Source organism: Theobroma cacao, chromosome 9 (assembly GCF_053813885.1).
Source record: "Theobroma cacao isolate CCN51 chromosome 9, ASM5381388v1, whole genome shotgun sequence".
NCBI lineage: Eukaryota > Viridiplantae > Streptophyta > Magnoliopsida > Malvales > Malvaceae > Theobroma > Theobroma cacao.
In genome coordinates, this window is record NC_142647.1 from 5,743,616 (window position 1) to 5,768,573 (window position 24,958).

General features: G+C 36.5%; 5 protein-coding genes across 9 annotated transcripts; 3 read left to right on the top strand and 2 right to left on the bottom strand.

The window, feature by feature from the left end:
* The first annotated feature begins 705 nt into the window (after window positions 1-705).
* On the top strand, window positions 706-3,282 carry LOC18588578 (putative protein ABIL5). Its single transcript, XM_007013073.3, has 8 exons — window positions 706-1,011; window positions 1,118-1,200; window positions 1,964-2,111; window positions 2,204-2,303; window positions 2,405-2,441; window positions 2,537-2,697; window positions 2,814-2,875; window positions 2,991-3,282. The coding sequence occupies exons 1-8, from the start codon at window positions 931-933 to the stop codon at window positions 3,090-3,092; spliced, it is 774 nt and encodes a 257-aa protein (XP_007013135.1). The 5' UTR covers window positions 706-930; the 3' UTR covers window positions 3,093-3,282.
* A 1,228-nt stretch (window positions 3,283-4,510) lies between these two features.
* LOC18588579 (aspartate aminotransferase, cytoplasmic-like) lies at window positions 4,511-9,367 on the top strand. The gene is made up of 12 exons (XM_007013076.3): window positions 4,511-4,705; window positions 4,994-5,065; window positions 5,168-5,229; window positions 5,319-5,402; window positions 5,556-5,655; window positions 5,762-5,882; window positions 6,122-6,285; window positions 6,423-6,560; window positions 7,316-7,437; window positions 7,847-7,941; window positions 8,242-8,362; window positions 9,109-9,367. Exons 1-12 carry the CDS (start codon window positions 4,652-4,654, stop codon window positions 9,191-9,193), a joined length of 1,218 nt encoding a protein of 405 aa, XP_007013138.3. The 5' UTR covers window positions 4,511-4,651; the 3' UTR covers window positions 9,194-9,367.
* Window positions 9,368-10,723: 1,356 nt separating this feature from the next.
* ROPGEF8 (RHO guanyl-nucleotide exchange factor 8) lies at window positions 10,724-13,129 on the bottom strand. Its single transcript, XM_007013077.3, has 7 exons — window positions 12,880-13,129; window positions 12,585-12,701; window positions 12,170-12,324; window positions 11,956-12,030; window positions 11,591-11,857; window positions 11,187-11,507; window positions 10,724-11,104 (listed from the first exon to the last, which is right to left on the bottom strand). Exons 1-7 carry the CDS (start codon window positions 13,127-13,129, stop codon window positions 10,724-10,726), a joined length of 1,566 nt encoding a protein of 521 aa, XP_007013139.3.
* Window positions 13,130-17,517: 4,388 nt separating this feature from the next.
* Window positions 17,518-22,300, top strand: LOC18588581 (uncharacterized). Of its 5 annotated transcripts, none has more exons than XM_007013078.3 (5): window positions 17,518-17,896; window positions 18,442-18,560; window positions 18,654-20,444; window positions 20,590-20,734; window positions 21,407-22,300. In XM_007013078.3, the coding sequence occupies exons 3-5, from the start codon at window positions 18,657-18,659 to the stop codon at window positions 22,045-22,047; spliced, it is 2,574 nt and encodes an 857-aa protein (XP_007013140.3). In that variant the 5' UTR covers window positions 17,518-17,896; window positions 18,442-18,560; window positions 18,654-18,656; the 3' UTR covers window positions 22,048-22,300. The 5 variants fall into 5 exon arrangements, with proteins under 5 accessions (XP_007013140.3, XP_088666042.1, XP_017983234.2 ...); XM_088809916.1 differs by having other exon boundaries at window positions 18,487-18,560; XM_018127745.2 differs by having other exon boundaries at window positions 18,490-18,560.
* Window positions 22,301-22,565: 265 nt separating this feature from the next.
* LOC18588582 (dynein light chain 1, cytoplasmic-like) lies at window positions 22,566-23,805 on the bottom strand. The gene is made up of 3 exons (XM_088809918.1): window positions 23,668-23,805; window positions 23,350-23,572; window positions 22,566-23,191 (listed from the first exon to the last, which is right to left on the bottom strand). Exons 2-3 carry the CDS (start codon window positions 23,485-23,487, stop codon window positions 23,048-23,050), a joined length of 282 nt encoding a protein of 93 aa, XP_088666044.1. The 5' UTR covers window positions 23,488-23,572; window positions 23,668-23,805; the 3' UTR covers window positions 22,566-23,047.
* Window positions 23,806-24,958: the final 1,153 nt, after the last annotated feature.

Sequence of the window (24,958 nt, forward strand, 5' to 3'; positions counted from 1 at the left end):
AAAGGCAACAAAGGGAATTCACAAACAAATGAGTTCCAGCAAGCTTTGGTCCTACAATTAGCTGTTCAATGAAAGAGAGGATAGATGGCGAAATGTCTTTAAGAAAGGAAAATATACTAGAATAATTCCATTTTAAATGTAACCAAGCAAAACTTTAAATTTATTACTACTTTGTTTAACATTATACTTGAATTCATAAGCTTTTGGAATTAAGTTTTGATGTGATATTAGAGCTCAAGTAGCCTTACCCTTGTATGTTTTACATGTGGTAGGAGCATTTATCATTATTCATTTACGTGTTAAGAGTGTATGAAGTCATATCGTTTAGCTTAAATGGATATAAAACAATAAATCGAGCTTTTATTCACTTGTTAACAGAATCAAAAGAGAAAATGCAGTATCAAATTTAAATATTACAATATCATCATACCAGCATATGAAATGGAGGGTATATCTACATATCTATACCATGGCAAATTAAGTGTGTGGGAGTGGCACTAGATCATTTTGTCAGTAAGTGACTGGTCTTTTCACAGAACGACTGAAAGAGTCCTAAAAAGCTAAAGCATAAGATCACGGGGCTGCAATACTTCTTTGTCATCTTTCTCTTATTCCCTTTCATGCCATGGCGATAGGCCATGGGCTAAAGAGAATCTCTCTCTCTCTTTTCTTGGGTATAAAGAATTTCTTTTGGGTTGTTTCACTGCTTCAGGATGACAACATCACAAGCCTCTCTTTTCTCTCGCTTTCAAAATTAACCAAGAGAGCGTACATTCCAAAAGGAAAGACAGAGGAAAGATAAGGAAAAGTTTGCATCATATCTTTCTCTCCCTTCCTCCTTTTCCCCAGTACTCATTTTTAACTTTAACTCATCAGCTACCCTACTTGCCATCATCAGTTAGCTCTGATTTTGAAAGACAAGAAATTAGAATGCATATTACAGAAATATTTTCCCCTCCGAAGAAAGAAGATGAGTCAGACGAGGGCTTTCGCTTTGACAAGTCTCTCCAGGTTTGTCTGTGTCTGTCTCTTTTTTTTTTTTTTTTTGGGAGGGGGGGTGGGGTGGTGTGGAGGGGACGAAACTTCCATGTTAAAGCTTGTTTTCTTATGGTTATAGGAACTCAGAGATTTGCGGTCTCAGCTCCATTTCGCTGCAGATTACTGTGAAACAACATTCTTGAACTCTGAAGAGAAGAAAGTGTGAGTTTTTCTTGATTTCTAAGCTGTCAAACTGTTGTGATAACTGAAAACCTCGTTTGCATGTTTACCAGATGTGCCATAAAACCCAAACCTCAAAGCTTTGCTTCTTTTTTTTCTTCCTATTATTCTGTTCATGGTGGGTTTTTCATGTCACTGTCTATAAAATGGCAGTTGGTGTTTACCCCAACTCCACAACCATGAGCCTCGCTCAACAGGCCATTGGCCGAAGCGCCAACCTCTTTCACGGTTGAGTTGAGCTAGTCTAACATAAGATTTGAGTTATGAGCTATGACTGGCTCAGCTTCTCTTTCGTTTTCTTCAGGGACTAGAGAAGCAATGTAGGATCATGAATTCATGATGCTTGCTACCTGCTTCATTTGGAACCCATTACTCATCGGAGTCCAAGACGTCTTTCTGTCTGTTTTTCTTTTCGGCCTGAACCTCTTCAAGTCCAGCACTTCAGATGCTGATAACTGCGAACCCAACCATTAGGTACTGATGCCTGATGGCCATTTCTGCAGGGCGTGGCCTTCCTCTGTTCAAGCCCATTTCTCTTCCCATTACTTTCTGATTTTGAACTTCCAACCGTAAAACCCATAGACGCCATACAGGCTTGGGGCTTGCTCTTCCCCTGCCCATTTGGTACTTTCTGAGTTCCCATTTATGGCCACTGACCTTTGGACCAATAGAGATGAGAACTTTACAGCGTAACATGCAACTCCATGACTTAAAATTATGATTGGCATGTTTTTGCAACTTGCAGTGTGGTAGAAAACACAAAAGAGTACATATGCAAGGCTGTTGTTACTTTTGTTGATCATCTGGGGAACGTCTCTGCTAACCTAAATAACTGCATTTCCAAGACTAATGAATTTTCTGAGGCTGAGCTCCGCATCAATTGCCTGAAACAAGTCGGTGTATATATTCATCTTGCTGATGCTCACAACTTAATCAAGTATTGGCATATGCTTATTATTTATGACATGTCTGATGTTTCTACCAGAGACTTCTCTCATGCGAGCAATTTGCTCACAAGCTTGCTCTAACAAGAGTCAAGTGGAATCCAAATTTGCCAAATCATCACCGGCGTTATTTATCTGCACGTAATTATCGCAAACCACGTGATCTCTTAATTCTGTTTGCAATTAGCTAGTTTTCTCTAACTCTTTCAGCTGATAATTGGCTTTTTTTCTTTAACTGACAGCAATGTCAACTGTTGGGAGATCGAATGAAGACTCAAGGTACCATCAACTCTCTTCAATCTTCACAATATCACAGTAATAAGTGTAAATATTGATATTAGCTCGAAGGTTTCCAACCATTTTCTCTAATGCAGGGTTTCCATTGCTCCAAGGCCAGCAAAACTCAAAGACAAGCATGAACTTGACACTGAAGGCGTGCCACTTTTCTTCTTCACTTGTACAGACAAGCCTTCATTATCTAAGAGTCCAATATTGAGATCTAATTTCGACGAATCTGACTACAATTCAGCATTAGGTATAAACATTTTATCAATAAACAATAATTAAGTTAACAGTAATTTCATTTTCCTTCAAGTCTCTGATAGTTTGGTTTTTTTTTTGTTTTTTTCACCTGACGGGGTCTTTTGCCAGTGCCTGTTCGTGATGGCCTCTCGATACCATCAAAGGGTTCAAATCCTACTTTCCATTTCCAGGTGACTTCAGCTGAAACATATCATCTATATATATAAATAACATTTTCAATTAATAATTCCCATAACCCCATTTTCATCGAAGTTTAATTTAGCTTTGGTCTGCTCATGTTTGCAGCAAGGAAATAAAAAACATGGACGGAAAGGCTCCTACAGAAAACCATTGCAGAGTGCTGATATCTTATCTTTCATTCGACGTGCAAGAAGATCAGCAGCATGAGAAAAACTTGAAAGGGGAATCCATATGTTCCTGTTGCTACTGCTTTTATTTGTTTAAGCTAATCTTTTGTAGTGGTACTCATGGTTTGTTTTAGGTAGGGATATGCTGAATATTCCTCAATAGGGGCACTGGAGATTTCTTGTAATAACTTTCAAGGTTCCATAGATGAGGCAGAGATGTCTTGATTAAATGTTCATATCTATATAATTGTGTGAAGAATTAATGCATGTATGGTAGCAAAGACAGTGAGCAAAGTTGGGTTAATTTCTGATCGGAGAAAATAATCGGTACTTGGAAAATCACAGCATTGTAAATCTAGATACCATTTATGATTAATTACAGGTTGAGTGTTTCATTTTAGTTCATTTTTAATGGCATTTTGGAGCAAATTAAACGGGAATTAGTTGTAAGGATTAAGTGTCTAGACATAATTTAATGACATAATATTATACTTAATTTAATTAATCTTTTATTGAAAAGAATTAGGCAACTGTCAAAATTTATTGTGAAAATGCAATTAAAGAAGAGAAATTATTATAAAGTTGACCTTAAGAGAACAACAAAATGTCAAAATCGATGACAACTAAAGATACCAAATTTTATTAAACCGACCTTATTTGGCGAAATGTTGCATATTTTATAAAGTTTATTTATACCTTTTCATTCGTAGCTACTCCTTTAGTTTCATAATTAGTGTTTCAATTTGACATTTTTTATTTTACCAATAATTACTAATTAAAATTTCAAAAAATAATTTTTCAAAATTATGAATGAAGTAGTTTTCAAATATATATTTATTAAAATTTTATTTAATCAAATATTTAAAATAATTGAAGTTAGAATTTAAAAAATTTAACTAAAAAGGGTTAAATTAAGAAGTATTTATAAGACAGAGGAAGTATTTGTTCATTTTAATTATAAGTTTTTGTTAATAAATGTTTTAAGGTATTTTTTAAAGTTTATATTAAGTAATACTCTTTATATATATATATAAAAGAAAAGATCAAAAGAATTTATTACATCATCCAAGATCATGATATGCCTAGTAATACTTTTTAAATAAATTAAAAACAATTATATTAGCTATACTCATAAAAATAATAGTTTAATACAAAATATTATTATAAAAAATTAGCTTGGAAAATACCCTAAAAGTCCTCTTTAAAAAACCTTTAATTATATTTTTAAAAATATTTTCAGTTTTCAGTTATTGCCGGTGGGACCCAGGTATCCACGTAACACCTCATGCCGGTCGCAGCATCAGCATTTGGTGGAGGCTAGTCTACCTATCATTCAAAACAAGGAAAAACTTAAAAAAAAAAAAAGTCATCCAAGAAAGAAGAAAAAAACCGCCGGAACAAGTGCAGCACTGAGAAAAGCACAAGCGCCCACAGTTCAGGACCTTTAGGCGCCCGCTGTTAAAGAAACTCCTGAAACCAACCTAAGAATCTCAGCTTATAAAAGCAAAAAAAAAAAACCCCTCCTTTAGTCTCTCATTTCTCTGCTTCCATTTCTCAACTTCTACTAAACCCAGAGAACACTTCGAGCTTACGAAGGCAATGGATTCAGTATTTGCCGCCATTGCTCAAGGCCCCGAAGATCCTATTCTAGGGGTAACTCATGATCATCTTCTCGCTCTCTTTAATTTTGAACCGATCCTCTTCGTTGATCGGATCATAGGGTGTTTGATCGCGGGAAATCATGAGCTGTGCGACGAATACAGCCAAGAATATCTTCTTTTTTTTAAATATTTGCATGTTGCTGTAATTTTGAAGTTTCATTTTAAATTAGCTTTTTTCATTTTCCCTATTTTTTTTAATGATTAGGCGAAGCTTCCTTTGTTATCATATAATGATATGATTATTTTTTGGTTATTCTGATTATTTTATTTGAACAAATAGGTGACTGTTGCTTACAACAAGGATCCAAGCCCGATTAAGTTGAATTTAGGCGTTGGTGCTTACAGAACTGAGGTTTTTTTTTTTTACCTTAAAAAATTATCTCGATTAAAAACTTGATCAATATTTTTTATTAATATGATGTTGATTATGTTGATCTGTTTATCTAAATAACAGGAAGGAAAACCCCTGGTTCTAAATGTAGTTCGAAAAGCGGAGCAGCTTCTTGTTAATGACCCGTAAGCTACTCAAACCATTCTGTTTTTCATGCCCCTGTTGCGTTTTGGATTGTTTTGTAAATTTGTTGATCATGTATTACATTTTTCAGGTCAAGAGTCAAGGAGTACCTTCCTATTCTTGGTTTTGCTGAGTTCAATAAATTGACTGCTAAACTCATTCTTGGTGATGACAGGTAAAGAAAAGGAGAAGGAAAAAATAATTAAAAAAAAACTGATTTTGATTCAGTTGAAATTATTTATAAATGGTTGTTTAGTTCTTTTGCAATTCCTGTTGTGTTTTATTGATAGCTTATTTGATGTTTTTTGGTTTTTGCTTTTCTGGGTAGTCCTGCTATTCAAGAGAGCAGAGTGGCTACTGCTCAGTGCTTGTCTGGTACTGGTTCCTTAAGGGTTGGAGCTGAGTTTCTAGCAAAGCATTATCACCAAGTAAAATGCACAATCGTCTTCTGTTTTTTATTTGTTTTAGTAAGTTGTTAATTGTTATTATTTGAAGAGCAAGTAATGCTTACTTTGCCTACCTTTTGTTTGCTAGCGTACCATATACATTCCACAGCCAACATGGGGAAACCATTTAAAAGTGTTCACGATGGCAGGACTGTCAGTGAAGACTTACCGCTACTATGATCCAACAACTCGTGGGCTCCATTTCCAAGGTCTGAGTCTATATTGTGAATGAGTTGCTTCTTTGAATAAGTTAATTCAATTCAGGGGTCCTGGGGAAACAACTGAAGTCTTCAATAATTACAGCTTAGCATATGTTTACTTTTTTATTGCCTGTTTTTGGTTTTAAATTCCTTCATACAAGTTCTCTGTGGTTTACAGAACCAATATCTTGGTTTTTAATTGCCCTGGTATGTGTACTAATAAAAAGAAGGGCACTTTTGGGTAACAGGCTTGCTAGAAGATCTTGGAGCAGCACCAGCTGGAAGTATAGTGCTTCTTCATGCTTGTGCTCATAACCCAACTGGCGTTGACCCAACTGTTGAGCAATGGGAACAGATCCGGCAGTTGATAAGATCTAAAGGGTCATTGCCTTTCTTTGACAGTGCTTACCAGGTAATTGTCAGATATTGATTAAAGCTATGTGTGATTTTGTTAAAATACTGCATAACAAACTCCATAGATGTTAATCTTTTATGTTTTAATAGGTTATACAATGGTTAATTAACTAACACTTGGGTCTGACATTCCAGGGATTTGCAAGCGGTAGCTTAGATGCAGATGCACAGTCTGTTCGCATGTTTGTTGCAGATGGCGGGGAATGCTTCATAGCTCAGAGTTATGCAAAAAATATGGGACTTTATGGGGAGCGTGTTGGTGCTCTCAGCATTGTAAGATGCTGAACTTATAATTCTTGAGCAATTTCTTTCCTTGTGACTAAGTAAATGCTCGGGGCCAAATTAAGACCCTAATCTTATGGCTGAAAACTGTAACTCTGACAATTAAGCAGAATCATCCTTGACATTCACTAATACTTTTAATATATAACCTTATAGGTAAAAGTAATTTTATCCTCTCGTATTGACTTGTCTGCCAACAAACTATGTCCGAAGTTAAAAACTTTCTCACACACTTTGGTTCAGATACTACTGATATTCAGGATGCAGACCTCTTTTTGTTTTATATTAAGTATGGCATCTTTCCAGCTGTCTGGGAAACTGAGTGCTCTGCTCCCTTTTGCTCCTAGCTACATCAGCATAGGAGTTTTAAATAATAATTGGTTTTTAAAGCATGATAGTCAGAATTGTATCCTATCATTTAGATTGAATCAGCTTTAAACAATTTAAGTCCACATTTATAAGAAGAATTCACATAATGGTGACATTTGCTGTGCGGAAATTGCCAGGTGTTTTCTTGCCCCCCCCCCCCCCCCCCCCCTTTTTGGAATAAATAGCTATGCACAAACAGCATTTTTACAATATCTTGGCAATTATTGAAGATGATTGGTTTACTAGATAGCCACTAAAGTGATTAAAGGGAAAAGTTATATTTTACATTTTAATTAGTGGCAATGCTTCCATTCTTTCTGTTACTTTATGTGAACTATCGCCTCTTGCATAGAATATAATAATAATTTTATTAACAGGTCTGTAAGGCAGCTGATGTTGCAAGCAGGGTTGAGAGCCAGTTGAAGCTTGTGATTAGGCCTATGTATTCTAATCCACCTATCCATGGTGCATCAATTGCAGCCACCATTCTCAAGAACAGGTAAGTCCTTTTTGTGGTGTAATGAAACCAAACTGTATTTAGAACTTGTTAGATGACATGGAAACTAGAAATTCCGTAAAAGTTTCTAGAAACTGGAATGGACAGTTTGTCTTGGTGTTAGAGATTGAAGGAAAATGAATGTTAAGATTCGTAAGATATTCCGATTAAAAGAATTATCCTTTCAAACAATGATTGGTGCATTCTACCCAATGGTGACCACTGCCCAAATCTGTAGTAGTAATTAGACAAAGTATACATGCATTTATATGTACAATTTTTGGGGGCAATTTTTTTATCAATGATTTTCTTGTTGGACTTCGATTAAGTAACTACTCAAATCAAGTTAACTCACTTATGGACTGCACTTTTAGTTTTTCTCTTTTACATTTGTTTATATTTTTCTTTGCAGTGATATGTATAATGAGTGGAAGATTGAACTGAAAGCAATGGCTGAACGGATTATTAGCATGCGCAAACAACTATTTGATGCTTTAAGTGCTAGAGGTTTTACTTAATTTTTTCTTCCTATGTTCTATTTGTGGTTGTGCCTTTTTTTTCTTAGTTTTCCTTTAAGCATGAAATGTAAGTTTGATAGGTATGACTTATGAGTCGGTCAACATTTATTATATATGTCAACTTACGAAAGCCTTGTTCAAGATCTTGGTGTCTGCTGACCTCCTTTATAATATATTGACAAAAATTGTGCATGTATTTTTTTCTGGTATTTTCTTCACTGTTATATGAAGTCTTTGGTGTATTCGCCAAGCTCAGAAACCATACATGTTTCCATCTCCGTTTTGTCAGGCACTCCAGGTGATTGGAGTCACATTATCAAGCAGATTGGAATGTTTACTTTCACAGGGCTGAACAGTGATCAAGTTGCTTTCATGACCAAAGAGTACCACATTTACATGACATCTGATGGGTAAAAAGATCTGTTTCTTGTTTCTTTCCATCCTTTTTGTTGAGTGTTTTTCTTCTAAATATTCTTTGGGGGTTGGGTTTGTTGTTGGTTGGCTAAGAAGGTTAATTTCCTCTCCCCAAAATTCTGCTCGTTGCAGTGAAAATTGTTTCTAGACTAGAAAATGATGCCTTGAGATTTCTCCTCCCAGTATTCTTGCATGAGCCATAATCCCAATCAATTATGAAAGATCATTTGACATCGATGTGATAAATGTCATATTATGATTTAACATTTTCATTCAACATGAAGAGAGCTTCTTTACTTCTATGATAAAGTTGTTTCCATTTGAATTTATATGGTTTTGTAGTGCTAAGAAATTGAGTTGTTGACATACCTTCCTAAAACAAGTAAGTACATATTCTAGTTGTAGTTTGGTATTCTCTTCCTCCTTCAATTCTAGTGACTCTCCACTGCCCCTGCTTCCATACCTACCCAACGACCATGTCAAGGACTTACATTTAGAATTTTAGCTCTCTTTTGCTGCTTCATTTACTGTAGCCCTAAACTGGAACCTCATTTTCATTGTTGATTTTGTTATTTTTTGTGTATTGGGAAGCCAGAAATGGGGGCTTCTGAAGTCGTGTAATCTATGCACCATAGAACTCATTTATAGTTGCCAAAGATTGTCTCGCTTGCTAATATCAATCAGAAAGTGCCTAATTTAACTGACATCTTGCTAAATTCATTTTCTTACTTCTTCTTTTCAGGAGGATTAGTATGGCAGGTCTCAGTTCCAAGACGGTCCCTCATCTTGCAGATGCTATACATGCTGCAGTCACCGGTTCCTGTTAGAAACAGGTGTGAGATTTATGTTGCCTGTTAGAAACAGGTTTGAGATTTATGTTGCAAGGACATTTGGTTATAGTCCATGTATGTGATGGTTTTTTCCCCAACCTTTTCAAGCAAATACTATGATATTCCGTAATAAACACTTAACTAGAATGCAAATTTCGGATTTTAACCCAATTTTGATATTTTGATTTCAATGTATAACATTTTGCCAGAGGCATCGTAAATGGTATGCTTGCCATTGTTATCAACAGTTCGTGATATAGGCTTGTTAGATTTCTTTTCCTTCTATTTTGCTTAGTTCGGCAGGTCATTCTTTAAGAACAGAAAACAATCCCTTTAACAATAACCTTACTGAAGGGTTATGTGGTACTCTAGTATTTCTGAAGGGTTATTACACTTAATTGCAGCAAAATTTTATCTTCTAATTTCCTCTTCCCGAACCCAAGAGCGGACACGAATGGTTGATCTACTGAAGTTACTCAAATAATTCTAAGAAGCTTGAGTATGTTTCTTTTGTGACATTTGGTTCCTTCGTGTTCAAACAGCTAGGAGAAATCACCCCTCTCCTGACTCCCAACTTTTATGCTGTTTTGGTAACTGATGCTGAAATTTTGACAGAAAAAAAAAATGCAAGTTCTTTTATTGGGCTTGTGAATTTCTCTTGCCTGTTTGTCGAAAAATACAGTCTGAAAAATGAAGCAAAAAAGAGGAGAAATTTAGAAATAAAGCAGGGTTAGAGAGCAACGTTAGAGTTCCATTGCATGTTGAAGGCAAAACGTTACGTATATATACCCCCAGATCGGATAATTGACTGTAACTAGAGATCAACACAGGCAGAAAGCAGTACGCAAATGCATCAATCATTATCTAGGTCTAAGCACCATTGCTCGGTGATTCATTTAAACTCATATATAGGTTTTAAGAATCGAACATATTTGATATGGGGGAATCACAATCTCCCCGATTTAAATTCTTGATGTTTTTATTAAAGTTACACATCAAATCACATTTAAAGTTCATTTCATAAAATCAAGATCTCATCAATACAATGTAAAAATTCACATCATTGGGCGGGCTGGCATATGTTTTGATACCAATTGTAAATTTCACTCCAGAAGATTCAGATCTCACCGGCTTAACATGAAAATTTACGTTGGATCAACACATGTTCTGATACCAATTGTAATAATTGAGACCCATACATCACTGGTCAAGCCTAATCCAAATATCTTTTAAAAACTTAAATTCTAGTTGTTGGTAGTAATTGACTCAACCTTTATATAGACCTTAAGAATCGAATGGGAGACGTGGTATCACAGTTACATAATCACTTCCCTGACCAAATCCTGGAGGAAGAACAATGTAAGTTCTAGAAAGTTACTGTCCCAATGGAATTTTACATGGAGCTGCATATATATACATGAGGTAAGGTCTCTAACTATCCGTATTCCTCTGTATCTTTCCCCACCTCGTTCCTTTTCTTTCCCTCTTGTTCTACGTCCTCTTGTTTCCTTTCTTCTAACATTCCGATTATAAATCACGAGCATCCGGACTTCTTAGGCCATTCAAGTTTTCAAGCTTATCTAGATAGGAAGCTTTTCTTGGAGTGGGACTAAATGGAGGCTTGGATGTTTTTTTCTCATAATCACTTTTCAAGTGGGTTTCTTGATCACTTGTGTTACACCTTGCGGAACCAACATCCCAGCCCATAAAATCTGATAGTGTTGGTGTCTCTGAGGTACTCAACCTCGCCGCATCTTCATCTGTGTTCGAGGACATGTCGGATCTTGCTGGTGATGATGTTTGAGTAAGCGAGTCGGCGTAAAGGACATCCTCAATTCTTGACATGACTGTATGAGCCAAGCTCTCTAGTATCCTTGAATAGCTCTCCAGAATAGCTTGTCCTACATCCTGTGAAGTTAAAATGTAAATAAGTTAATCAAACTTGATTGCATTGAGGAAAAGATAAAACGCAGCTGCAAGCTTTCTGTACCCTGTTGTATTGGATCTTTGATATATCAAGCGCAGACTGTGGAAGCCCCGGAAAGTGCTGCTTGAGTAAGAGTAGGATAGTCTCTGCCCTCTCTTCAAAGAGTTCCCTCTTTTCCAAGCTGACACCGGAGCCCCAAGAGGACCTTCCATCTTTCTGGTTCATCTTCCGCTTCCATATAACAATAGAGGCCTCAATCCTGTTCTTAAGGTCAAGCACTTTGTGTTCTGTTGACAAGTCCATGGTTGACAGGAATTGCCCAGGATCAAAGTACTCCACTGTGATGCTTTTATAGATTGAATCACCAAGGCTTGCTCTTCCATTCTACATACACATGATGTAAAGGATCAAGTCAAAGCTACAACAATTCTATAAGGTTTTAATTGATGGGAGTTTCATTTTTTTACCTTGGGGAGGGAATCGATGTAGCTTTCAGGGACCTCCATTTCAGATAGGACATTTGCATTGATGGTCATAGCTGCTTTTAATACCTGGTTGACAGACTCCTTTTGAGACAGCAGCCATCTTCGTGATGTCTCTGATAGCCCATTTGCAGGAACTTTAACAATTGGATGCCACCATTTGTCATCCCTCTGGCTGTTTTCATTTTCTGGATCATCATTTTTGGACACATACCAAAATTCTTTTTCTTGTGCAAAGTTGTCAAGGGTCTCCTGTTCATTATAATTCGATCAGCAACCGTAGTGTTAATCTCTGGTATACCATCAAGTGATTTCATCAGATTAGAAACTAGAAGGATAAAGTTACCCACAATAAGCAATGTATCCAGTTTTCGCAGACCAGGTATATTCACCAGCAGATCGCCCCTTTGTTTAGTGACCATAATCTATCAAGTTGAAAACAAGTTGTTGGGAGTTAATATGGTGAAATTGTAACCACGGTGCAACATTGGAGTAGCTGTTTTAAGAACTATGACTTCTCCTAATATAGCTTGAAAAAAATATACATGAGAGAGAGATACCTACCTCCATGCTTGTTCCATCCTTCGATTTCTGTTCTGAAGGGACAAATTCAACAATGTGATCAGTTACAGATAAAAGCCAATCAATTTCTTTTCTCCACCTTGCTTTCCTTTCCGGAGCCATAGGTTCTAATTTCCCTTGTTCTCCAAAAATGGATGCTGCATTATAATTGGCCAAGGCAGAGATGTGAATGAGAACGACCGTCAGTTAGGTGCATTATTGTACTATAATAAACTGGTAAAGTATCTACCAAAATACTACCAATAGGCTCATAATCAACTGTATTATTTTGTCATGAGGTGAGAAGGAAAAGCCAGAAGATTGCGCCATGGGCGTTTCTGAAACCTGTCGCTTCCACATTATATTTCTACACGGAAACATATGCATTTGGTAATTAGATTTTAGACAGGAAGTCTACCTGCTAGGTTTGTCACGGCATTTGACAAAGCCAAAGCTGAAGAAACACCTTTTCCACCTCCTGACATATCTTCACCCAAAAGCAACTTGGCAAACCTTTCCTTCATCAGTTCCATATCTGTATCAAGGGACAAAACATATCATTAGAAGGGTTATTAGCCTGATCTTAAGAGAAGAAAGACAGAAACAGACAGAGATAAATTAGCTCTCTTGTTCATAAGTGGCAATGAAGATAAATATTTATGGAACATGAATTGCAACTATGCTAATCAACATAGAAAGATGCTGAACTGCACCTGATTGTGGCCTCTCCTGGGGATTTCCTGGCCTAGACTCTCCTATATTTTGGTGCTCCATCGATTGGTCTTCTGCATTTCTCGTGTCGATACTCCTTGATTGCAGGCTATCATCAACATTCTCCTCATCATCATCACCACCATCTGCGATCAGATTCTGCTGCTGTCTTCTTGAATTCTCAAGCATTTTCCCAATGTGGAAAGATCTCGAGCTCTGAATGCTGTACCGACGTGTTAATGTTCGAACCATTTTCGCTACAAGCTTCTCTTTGTGTTTCTTCTTTGTTTAACAACAAAAACAAAGAAGAAACGAAGGTGAAAATGATTATAAATAAAAAAAGAAAAGTCTCCTTAAGTTTTTAGTTATAACAAATATTATATTCATTGAGTCGAAAAAAAAAGAAGCAAAAAGAGGAGAACTACCCGCTTAAGATGAGACGCTAAAGATTGAAAAGAAAGGGTTTATCTGATTCTGCAGGGTTAAAAGAGATAGAGATCGAGGTGGTTCATTCTTTTTTCTGTTTTTGCAGCAATGGAAATGTGGGGTGCATGCTTTCAGAAACAAAGCAGCATAAACTGTAAACGACAAAGATAGTCATTTTCAAGAGTTTTTGTCTTTAAAAAAAAGTCAATTTTTGAGAGGTCAATGCTGGCAAAATGCCCGGGAAAAACGTACGAGCTTAACTGCTTTAACTAACTTTTTCTCCCCTTTCCTCTCCATTACAGTGCCCTATTGAAGCAAAATTCTGTTCAGTTACTTTGGGCAGAGAATTTAGAGAAAAATAATAATATGGTCCCCGAACATTTGTCGTTTCATAAAATTTGATCTTTATAAAAGATATTCCCTGTCTCTCCATGACTGATCCATCCTAATTATTAGAGGCATAACCTCGTGGTATTAGGACCTAACCGAGGGCCAAAAGATCAAATAGCAGGATCCTTTCAACAATTAAGGGCCACGAGGAAAGATTCAATGAGGGATAAAGTATTTCAGATTTTAGATTTTAGTCAACCAAGATATTTTTGCATTGAACATAATTAAAGAAAGAAAGAAATCTAACATTGAAGATTGAGTCAAAGTAACTCTCTGAGTAGTGAGGAGGAGGCTGAACGACACAGAAGCGTGGAGATGATAATAATAACAGCCATGGCCAGGCCAAAGCCAGCGCCATACCAGCAAGCACATATATGAAGAAGAAATGATATTGGGAGCCTGCAGCTACTCATTTAATAAGAAGTGAGTTTGAACTTTCTTTTCCCACAATCATTGTTTGAAGAAAACAAAAAACAGAAAAGGAATGACAGCTTACTGTGCTAAACTTATTGACATTTTGCTTTATTAACAATGATCACTGGCTAAAATTCAATGATAAGTTTGGTAAGTAGCTAATTACATTATCAAATTATAGCAAGTTCAATCCTATGCTTTCCTCATAATTAAATTTTAAGTAATAAACTATTAGTAAACCTGAAATTTACATGAGAGTGGGGGCAGGGCAATGCTCACTATCAATTAATTGCCTTACAACAAGACAAAGTTCATTGCTAAATTGCAGTATAGCACATCCATTAACTACTAGTACAAGTTTTAACCCACTAGAGGAAAAAATAAAAAGCGAAGGTTAACCGACTAGAACTCTGGATGGCTTAGCTTCCAAAGATAGTGTACTTGATCTCCCTGGATTCTTAACCCTTTTGTTAATTAAACTTTCAAAACTAAGGCAAAAGTTCGTCATCCTCCATTACGGATTTACTGCTACTAACTTCTCAGATTCAACATTCCAATCCCATCCTTCTCTTTTCTGAGAACAATATTCCGTGATGGGAAGAGATTAAATATCCACCACCGACTTATAATTTCGATATTATTATTGTCAAAGTTGTCATCAATGTTCCTTTCACCAAACATTTAAATTTTTGACCAAATCTGCTACCGATTAATGTCCACCTAACAAGATTGTGAATTAATTACTACAAATTTGGAAACCCAACATGGCTGCAAATGTCAAATTTCCATATACCTTGTTTTGTCAATGTAAGCCATAATTTGTTTATTCTTATTCAACTACCACACAGCACATTACATTCAATATAGAATATGTCCAAAATATTTAGACTAAAACTGTTGAATATAGAGTTAGTAGTAGCCACATAACTTATAGTTAAGTAGGAAATAGTGATCTAAGATCCCTTCTCCCAATTAATTCCATGGATTTAAAATCGAATGGAGGAGGGCAACAAGTCCCATGGCAACAGCTTGCGAAAATTGGAGACAACTATGAGGAGGGCCATAGTAACTTTGTCTTCATATTTCACATGCCCCAACATCAAAATTTGTATTTACAGAAGCAAAATAAATGGAAGTATATTTTGATTGTGAGACATTCCCGCGTGTTTCCTTTTTCTGAAAAGATTTTGGGTCCTATAATGGAATATAATGTCGGGAAATTTGTTGTTGATTTTTCATTCAAAAAATTTTTGGTTGGATTTGATTGCGGTATAGCTTGAACTTTTAGTTTATGATCAACAGGTTGGATAATTTTGTCTAATTATCAAGGTCACTTTGTCTATACTAATCTGATTAAGCACTTTTGGCACAATAATTAGAAGCCTTTTTAGCAAAAACGCCGTGCTGTAATTACATCACAAAAAACTACAAATGTTTCAAGTTGAAAGCATGTGCTCGCAGCCCGCTTTAAGGGGAAGTGTGATGTAATTCTGAAGAGCATTTTGATGCTTGATTAAAGGAAATTTTCTTGTATTTTATGCTGTTGAATTATTGGTCATAGGGAATATATAGCCCCAGGAAGAAACAAACAGAAATCATAAAAATTACCACCCTCAACAAGAATTATTATAGGCTCTTCTTAATCTTAATCAGTTGTAATCAGCCCTTAATGGATCATATAAGCAGCACTTGCAGGAAAACATGGCATAAAGCTAAGATGACATTGATTTGTGAAGGATTTTGCACATGGATGCAGCAAAGATTCCAACTTCAAAGAAGTGCAGCTGTTCTTCAATATTTAATGCATTAGTTTCCCTTTATTTATTTATTTTTTTTTTATATTTTGGGAGGTCTCAATGGGAGCTAAGAAGCTGATTCAGGTATTTGGCTCATGGTCCAAAATGATATATCTATCAATGATAACCTGAAAAAGCAAAAAGAAAAGAAAGAAAAATTGTAGGATTGAAGTTCAGAGGAGTTTCTGATGATGATCCCAAACGAATGTTACCTTTGCCTTTTTGGCTCAGCATGGGCGCATCAGGCATGGACAAAAGGGTTCTGTCAATTTCATTTCAAGTTGCAGATAACTTTCTTGGCTGAGTCCAAGTAGTAAAAGAAGTTTTGAAATTCAAACCATGCGCTTAGCCAATAACCTTTACTTGAGCACCAGCCAAAAGAAGAGGTGAGGATTCAATTACATTTATGATAGGCACCAAAAGTAGAAACACACTGTACAGATAGACATATGCATATGTTGCAAGCGTCCCGTGACTGCATTAAACTGCTCAATTTTCAGCTCTTATGATTTTTTACCTGCTCACTGAAAACCCAGTTAGAAAAGGCAAATCTTGAATCAATTAAAGTTCATTTAATTAATAATGTGATGGTGAGAGGTGATTTAGACATGGGTGCAAGTGTTTTTCTCAAATGGTTTAGGAAAAAACCAGTTCTTTGATTCTTTTCCCTTACCTCCAAGGCATTGAGCCCTTGATTTCCAGTGAGAGGGCCCTTTAATGTTAACATTGTGTATTATGTTAAAAGACTGAACAATTTGTTAGGTGACAGAAATGAAGAAAAATGGAGCTGGAGCCTGTTCTGAAACAAGTCCAAGATTCAAAGGCTTGACTCTTCCATTTCGGCAAACTGTTGCAGATATAAAATTGAAAGCCTGCACTGTTAAATACTCCACTTTCAAAAGAGTTAGGTGTCTGTACTGTGAGCCACTTCAATTTGTTTCTGTTTGGTTCAATTGAGTATACTTGCCTATAACATAACTATAAAGTTGTGAAGGGTGCTAGGGTTTGTAGACAAAAGTACAGTTTCTTTCCTAGGTAGTGAAATCTCAAATCTAGACTTATAGAACTAGTGATTAGCTGGTTGCTTAGGCCCCTGTTTCAAGATTACCAACAAGTAAACCAAAATTTTGGTCACTCAAAAGTCAGCTGATTGGAGGAAAAAAAATTTTGGACAAAGATTTGAAGTTTCTGAGCTGTAATATTTTCACCCCTTTTTTTTAATTTCAATTTCTTTTGGAATATTATAAGTCAGCTAGTTGATTCTTCTTTGTCTCTTTTCCTTTTCTAACACTACAGTAATACTTTTTTCCTCCACAAACATAACACTTTTCCAACCAAACCAATATATATATATATATATATATATATATTTAAGAAAAGTAACATCTATAAATTTCATTTGGTTTTGTTTATTTTTTAAAAGTAATTTGTAAATTACGAAAATGTTTTTATGATTATAATTTGTTATATCACCTTTAATAAGTGTTTATAAATATTATTTAACATTTTTTTAGTTTTCACAATTTTTTTTCTTTTAAAAAGGTGGGCATGTGAAACGACCATAACTGAAGTGAAGGTAGTTACCGATGTAGTTAAAAGAGGAGAGAGAGAGAGAGAGTAAGAGAGTTTGTAGAGCGCAAAACTTACCATCCCTTCCCTCGTCGTGCCTTTTGAACGGATTCGTTTCGTTCTCTCTCCCTGCAACGCGCGTACGAAATATAACTAAAAATCTCACACCCCCCATGAAATCACGCCGCTTCTTAATCTTCCTAAACGATCTTATTATCCCCATTTTTCCCATTAAACTAAACTTTTATAAACTGTATTTTTAAGACTTTTTCTTTATCTCTCTCTCTCTCTCTTCTTTGCTTTGGAAGAAAACCAGAAGGCTCCTCTACCCTGTAAACACTCCTTCACTGCTTCACAAAGTCAATGCACCTCACAGCTTTTCTTTCTCTTTGGATCTGAGTCTCTGCTAGCTCACTTGCTGCAGGTCAGCACTCCCTGCGTAAATTCTTGGGTCTTGATTGTTTTTCTGCTTTGTTCTTTTCTTCTTCTTTTTTTTAATCTGCATTTTCTCATCTGGGTCTTCTTTCTTTTGCTTCGTTTGGGATGTTTCTGTTCTCATTCTTGGTTCTGAGTAGAGGGTGAAAGATTATACATGGGAATTCAGGTACTTGTGCACGATATATTGAATTTCCATGGAAAAATGATTCCTTGGCCATGAGTTTGTTACTGTTCATAAAGAAGATGACACTTTTGCTTTGTAATTTTATATCCTTTATCAGTGATGTAATGGGATTGTGTGAGGTAATCTTTCATGCTTATTTTTGGTCATACCATGGAAATTCTTTCTTGCTCAAATTTAGCACCTCCAGTTTTCAACACATGTCTCCTGGATTTATGATCAATACTAGTCTTAGGGATCTGTTTGGATAAGAAATCTCTGGAGATAAGACAACAGCTAAAGTTTGACACATTCAGAGAGGAATGGAATTTTTTTTTCCATTTTTTAATGGCATTGCTTTTGTTTATTAGGGCGGCAGCTGATTAAGGTTTTTGCTTATGTTGTTTCCACTGAAGCAGAGACGAACAAGTGTTGTTTTTGTCTGTTTCAGATAATCATTTCGAAAGACTGATTATAATATCCCGAGCATGTAAGCATCATCTCATGAGAAACTTTTAGTATTGGTGGATTTGGTCTTTTATTAGTTGTAAGCATCTGATTTTATAAATATTTTCGGTTACAGAATATGCCTCAAGACAGTCTGAGATCAGTTGTCTACAGATCATTTGTTACCTGTGATGATCCAAAGGGAGTCGTAGAGTGTGGAACAATTAGAAGGTCCAAAAGTGGTTCTGAGAAGATGGAGCATAAGAATGAAGGCCGGAAAGCACGGAACAGATCAAACCTATGTGCGGCGCGTAAGGCAGAAAGAGAAGAGCTGGTGACTAAAGGGGCCATGGAAGAACTACATAGCTCATCTTCCTGTCAGCTCTTGGAGGTGTCAAAAGGAGCTCACAAGCTGAATCAGGTAATTGATTCATGGTCCAAAGGGCTATGGTATGATGGGCATTCAAAAGATATAGCCAAAGATTTGTTGAAAGGAGCTCTTGATTTGCAAGAATCTCTACACATGCTTGGGAAATTGCAAGAAGCATCCCATTATATGGCTAGGTTGAAGAAGAAAGAAAAGGAAAAAAGTAATAGGGTGATAAATGACCAACTGATTCGGAGAACGAATTCAAGTGCAGCTGGAGAGCAAATTCACCCAACGAGATTCCAAAATCCACGGCTTTCCACTGATGGCTCTTCAAGAGATTGCATTGAGGAGCTTAGGAAAGTGATCAGAGACAGCCTAGCTAGGCAAAATCTATTGCCAAATATAAATGCTGAAGAAAAGAGATGCTTCAGTGGAAGATATTCAGACTCAGCTTCAGATATCCCATCTACAAGCTCAAGCCAATCTTCAACGGTTCAAACCGACAACTTTACTTCCATGGATTCATCTATCTCGTCAGCAGCTCTAGAGAAGAAGGCAAGAAGGCCAAGTTTGATTGCAAAGCTTATGGGCCTAGAAGAAATACCTTCAAAATCATTGCAGACAATTTCACAGAGAGAGCTGGGGAGTAAGAAGATTTTCAGTCAACAGAGGCCTATCTATGAAATTGATATGCCAAAAGGAAGGAAGTCCCAATCTGTTTCTCAGAAGGAAGATCCAGAGAGGAGGACGCTGAAGGACATCCTTGAGACCATGCATTTTAAAGGACTTCTGAAAAGCAATTCCATGAAAGAGATTAAGTCTGATTCCCATCAATTAATTGATTTCTTTTCTGAACAGATGTTGGTTAATGATAGCCCACCTATTGTACTCATAAAACCTCGACATGATCCACACCTGCAACCTAAAGAAAAGTTTGTGCCAGCATTTCAGGAGGAGAGAAGCTTAAACGCAGAAACTAAGCTCAAAAAACTAAAAGTAAAAGAGGAGCCTCCTTCCAGAATAATTGACTCCAAGAATAGAGGTTTGAACTTCAAGGAAATGAGCAGAAGAGTGGAAGCAGAAGCAGAAGAAACTCCAGTCAAAAGACTTAGCCAGCAGGAAGGTGCTAAAGACAGCCAAGAGAAAGAGACCAGACCAGTGAACAAAGAAGTAAAGACTAAACAGAAGCTTTCTACCAAGATGAAAAGTTCAGGTCCTGTAACTCAGCCATTGCTGAAGAAAGAGGCAAATGACAAAAAAATTGATAAGATACCAAAACCTGCAATAAGCAGCAGGAAACCAGTTGAGAAGGAGGTCACAAAAGCAAAGAATTTATCACGGCCTAAAGATCAAGCCAAGGTTACTACTCCAAAGCCTACTAAGCCTGAAAATGGATCGAATGTTACAAAGAATAAAGTTTCTAGTCAACGAAGTCCTACAGCTAACTCCCACTCTAATCGCATACCACAAGCTGTAGTTCATGGTCCCAGCGATCGGAAAAAGAGTCCAACAAAAAAGGAAAAGGCAGTGAGCAAGGCTACAGCAGCTAAAATAACTGTGAGTTGCTCAAGTTTGCATTCAGCTGTTATAATTCTAAATTTTGTTAAACAGCATGTTGAAATACGATATTTGAAATGCCTCTGCTACATGCATTGAGCTATGAAAAAGGATGAAAATTAAATGCAGTTTATCTTCTGTTCAGGCTGAGAAATTAGAATGCAAAGGAGGCGACAAGATGATTGATCTTACATCTGAAAAAGATACTGTTTTGGAAGGCTGTAGCACTGAAACTGCAGATCAAATTCCTACAAAGGGGGCAACAGAACACAGTGATATTCAGATTGGAGGTAATTCCCTTTTTGACTGAAAATTTATTAAAGCACAGTGCTGTAGTTGACATAAGTCAGCTGTCATGTGCTCAAATTAGAGATGTAAATGCATACAGACATGCATTTCTGATGTAATTGCATGTGGAATGCATGTCATAATTAAATAATTGTGTATTGATATTTGCTGATTGTCTTCTGTAATGCTGACATCTCTCCACTCCAACAAGAACTTTTAGGGAAAAAACTTTAAAGGAATAAACCACGTAAAATTTTAAAAGCCACCATCATGTTAAGGTTCATGTCTTCTAACACAAATTAGCTAACCTTAAAAGAAAAGCATGTAGCTTGGGAACAAAGTTAACTTGATACAGCACAAGACATGCTTTCATGTTTTAGTTACTTAAAGAGAAACTTATGGGGGATTGAATGAGAAAACATTTTAGGATCTCCAAAGTCATAGGTGGAGTTTTACCTTTTCTTCACATAAATTTTCTTTTTCTCCATTTTGCTGATATATGGTATTTGGATTCAACTGTTAACTGCCTTGTAGGCAACCATATAATGGAATGTTTTCTGTTGAATTGAAAAAATACATTCTAATAGTTTAGTTTAAAAAAATGTACTTCTGTAATTTATGTGCAGAATGTAGATGCTTACCTAACAATTTCTTTGCCTTTTTGTTTCTTTTAGAACACCACGATAAGAGCGAGGGTTCTGTTAGTGATGTTATTCCGGTGACTACTGATGATCAAAACAACATTGTACCCATTGGAGAAGTTGATGATGACCCTATCATTCCAATTGGAACCGACAATGAAAGCTTCACAATAGGGACCAGTCTAAAAGCTTTGCTATTGAGCAGTCCAGCTTTTCTCAATCATGCAGAGAAGCTTTTTGATCTTAATGTGAATGTCCCTACAACTCCACAAAAATTTGGCATCAGTGACTTTACAGATGCCAATGCACAACTCTCGATGGATTGTGCAAATGAAATTGTTCAACGAAGAAGCTTTCCCGATGCTCAAATGGTCTACCCTCCGTTATTAACCCTGGTTGGAAATTTCAAGAGTTACATCTGTCTAGATCATTTGTTAAAGAAAACTTGTGATGGGGTTGAGGCTCTGAGAAGCTATAGTGAACTTGCTGGTGAGAACTATCCTATTGATAGTCTTTATGCAATGCTGGAAAGAGACATAAAGCGCAGTGAAGTCCTAAGTGGAATATGGGACTTGGGTTGGAGGAAAGGATTTTCTGTGGATGACGCAATGCATGTTGTGGATGACATAGAGAAGCAACTATTGAGCGGGTTAATTGAGGAGATTTGTGCCTAAGTTCTGCTTTACCAACTTGTTAAATGGTTGAACAAATGCACAGCTTCAAGAAGTCAGTGTTGGAGCATCGTAAATAAGCTTTTCTTTGTTTGACAAAAGGAGGCAGAGTTGGAAGTCTTAGCCATATATCTCGGATTCAAAATTAAATTTCAAATGTGAAATTTTCGTTGCTGTTAGTGACGCATGTAAATTTAGATTCCTGGCACCTTGGCGTATTGATATCTAGATAAATTGAAATCTGTTCATAACCCAAGTCTTTTCTTCTTTTCTTTTCTTTCTTGTTAAATACATCATATGACCTAATGTAAGTGTCTTTGGATGAAAATATTCTTCAAATCTCATAAGTCGAGGTCAAGTAAGAAACTTAAATTTGGCCCAAACCAAAGAAATTTGCCCATTTACTCATTTAGACAATATTCACTCAATCAACCATTATTATACCTCCATATTTCAAGCTTAAATTTCAAAAGGGCACGGCAGCAACATTGTCTTATTCCATGCTTGACTGACTCGATCCCTTTCGGCAATGACAGCTACTCAAGCCTCAATCATACATCTTTATTCATCATTTCTTGGGCTGCATTTTCTGCCAACTGCCAAAAGTCTATGAGAAGCAGCTTGCCCATTGAAAGAGACAACCATCATAAAACAAACAGCGGGTTTCTTAATAACAATAATTACATTATTCTAATTTCATAGGGTATTTCTTTTAATCACATGCAGCAGAAAATGAAGAATCCCTTACCCTGCTTCTGATAAATTTGCAAACAGGCAAATTTGGAGTACCCTGTCTCTCTACCCATTCAGAATATGAAAGACAATGACATTATAACTACTACTATACCATTGAGCAGAACTTTTGGTAGCGGTCTCTTACTGCTACACATTCCTGCTTGTACCCTGAATCCCTGATGGCCAATAAAGCTGGTTTTGGTATGGCAGGCCTGGCTGTCTGCCCTTTGGCCTCCTCTCAGACTCTTCTTATCGTCGCACCAGGACTTTATGAAGATGCTCCCCTGAAGATAAGGAAATTGAGGGTCCCCAGAGCAAAATAAACAAAAGTCCCTTTTGTATGAGTGAAGAAGCATCCAAAGTTTGAGCCTACCACACATTGCCATCCGCCTCCGTATCTCTTGTCAAATTCCTGAAAAAGTTTCCAAACACCCACCCATCTAAACAAATGAATATAGCTCCAAAGATGCGCCAAAATAAAGTTCGGAACGCCATCTTCACTCAAATAAAAGTGACAGCGTAGAGAATAACAAGTAATGAATATAGAAAACACTATTAGTAAATTAATACCTTCTTGATGTGGGCAGCAATTGAGATGCAGTCGGAAACATCATAGAGATCAAGAGCTTGAGAAGCAGAAGCCATGGATTGGCTTTGCATCTTCTCTGACATGTCCGTCTCTTTTATCATAGCTTTGCCCTCCAACATCTCCTCTCTGCTCTGCCCCTCTCTCCCAAGAATCTCACAAAGGATTCTGTTCCTTGGTTCTATGAATGTGTCTTATGACGTTCTGCTGTTATAAATATTAGCAAAAAGGGCAAACAACCTTAAAATCCCGAAGCTTCTGTGTCCCACGATTATATAAGAAGAGAAGGTAAAAGAGTTTACTGTTGCGTATGAATGCGAGAACTTTTCGAGATGGGCACGTAGGCCAACCTTTTTTCTGCACTTTTTTGTCTGCTTCTTCACCTTTTTTCAGTCTTTCTTTCTATCCAAACCCTTTTACGCGTTGCCAATGAGAATGATTCAAAGACTGCTAAAATCTCATCCCCTCCAATCACCATGATAATTGTTAACCACAAGTTGTACTTTTCCTTTCCCATACTTATGGACAACCTAATATAGCACAAAAATGGAATTTTACATTGGCAACACTTTACCCAATTAAACTATATAGCATAAAGTTAGTAAATAGAACATGTAACTGGGAAATAAATAAAAAGTAAATATAAATGACAAAAAATGGAAAAAATAATATGGAAGGTTAGCACCTTTCAAGGGGGAAGTTATTTTATGAATGAAACGTATAAAAAGTGGACGACGGATGCCTGATTGAAAAAAAATCCAAATTGTTAATCAGCTGCCGGTAGCAAAGACGGTCAGATTTTTTAATTAGCTTATAAGGTTACATATTATTAGTATTAAATTAAAACCACGCTTGGACTTATATTTATTAGTAATATAGTACGTATTTGACAAGTTAATAGAAACAGCCATTAAATGCACGTCTTATATGGACTGAACGGTCAAACTTACGTGGCGCCTGTTCAATGGGCGGTTGCCTAACGAATGATCATAAACCAACAACCACTAGGAGTCTAGGATTCTACATCTTGGTTGATTTTCGACAGTTATTCCCCGGTTTCAAATTCTACATTTTCCGGCTGCCTTCGCCCATCGGTTTCTTTCAATTTCGACGTTCCAGGAGACAAAGAGTGAAGAAGGAAAAGTTTGGACAAAGGAAAATTAAAAAAAAAAAAACAGAAAAGAAAAGAAAAATAGAGAGCCTGTAATTTTGGGTCTATAAAGTCTCTCCCTTTGGGTCAGAAGAACTGGGCCTGTTACAATAATGGCCTGCTGTCCGTATAACTGCATGGGCCATAGATTGGAAGACCTCGTAGCCCAATCTTCAATATTAGAAAAATTTTGAATTGTTGTTAATTTTTTTGTCTTTTTTTTCTATTTTTAAAAGTGTTGTTAGTCTCAATTATCAATTAGCAATAATTAAGACCATGATTGGTTATTGTTGCTAAATTTTAACAACAAAAAGATGAAGAATGGTAGTGGTTAAAGTATGATTCGTCATCATTACCTCAATCGGTGTTACTCTTTTATTTTTAGTTAAGGCTCTTTTTAAGCTCATTAAAAATATTGTTAATAGGGATCAACCATAACTCGA

Excerpts from the sequence above, each read along its gene's own strand:
- LOC18588578 (XM_007013073.3), top strand. The coding sequence starts at position 931 with ATGCATATTACAGAAATATTTTCCCCTCCGAAGAAAGAAGATGAGTCA. Across the intron at positions 2,304-2,404 it reads CCGGCGTTATTTATCTGCAC|CAATGTCAACTGTTGGGAGA; the intron begins GTAATTATCGCA and ends TTTAACTGACAG. Across the intron at positions 2,876-2,990 it reads ATCCTACTTTCCATTTCCAG|CAAGGAAATAAAAAACATGG; the intron begins GTGACTTCAGCT and ends TCATGTTTGCAG.
- LOC18588579 (XM_007013076.3), top strand. The coding sequence starts at position 4,652 with ATGGATTCAGTATTTGCCGCCATTGCTCAAGGCCCCGAAGATCCTATT. Across the intron at positions 4,706-4,993 it reads CCGAAGATCCTATTCTAGGG|GTGACTGTTGCTTACAACAA; the intron begins GTAACTCATGAT and ends TTGAACAAATAG. Across the intron at positions 5,230-5,318 it reads CAGCTTCTTGTTAATGACCC|GTCAAGAGTCAAGGAGTACC; the intron begins GTAAGCTACTCA and ends TACATTTTTCAG.
- ROPGEF8 (XM_007013077.3), bottom strand. The coding sequence starts at position 13,129 with ATGGTTCGAACATTAACACGTCGGTACAGCATTCAGAGCTCGAGATCT. Across the intron at positions 12,031-12,169 it reads AGGATGGAACAAGCATGGAG|ATTATGGTCACTAAACAAAG; the intron begins GTAGGTATCTCT and ends TCAACTTGATAG. Across the intron at positions 11,858-11,955 it reads AACTGGATACATTGCTTATT|GAGACCCTTGACAACTTTGC; the intron begins GTGGGTAACTTT and ends TATAATGAACAG.
- LOC18588581 (XM_007013078.3), top strand. The coding sequence starts at position 18,657 with ATGCCTCAAGACAGTCTGAGATCAGTTGTCTACAGATCATTTGTTACC. Across the intron at positions 20,445-20,589 it reads CTACAGCAGCTAAAATAACT|GCTGAGAAATTAGAATGCAA; the intron begins GTGAGTTGCTCA and ends TCTTCTGTTCAG. Across the intron at positions 20,735-21,406 it reads CAGTGATATTCAGATTGGAG|AACACCACGATAAGAGCGAG; the intron begins GTAATTCCCTTT and ends TGTTTCTTTTAG.
- LOC18588582 (XM_088809918.1), bottom strand. The coding sequence starts at position 23,487 with ATGTTGGAGGGCAAAGCTATGATAAAAGAGACGGACATGTCAGAGAAG. Across the intron at positions 23,192-23,349 it reads TTGCTGCCCACATCAAGAAG|GAATTTGACAAGAGATACGG; the intron begins GTATTAATTTAC and ends AAACTTTTTCAG.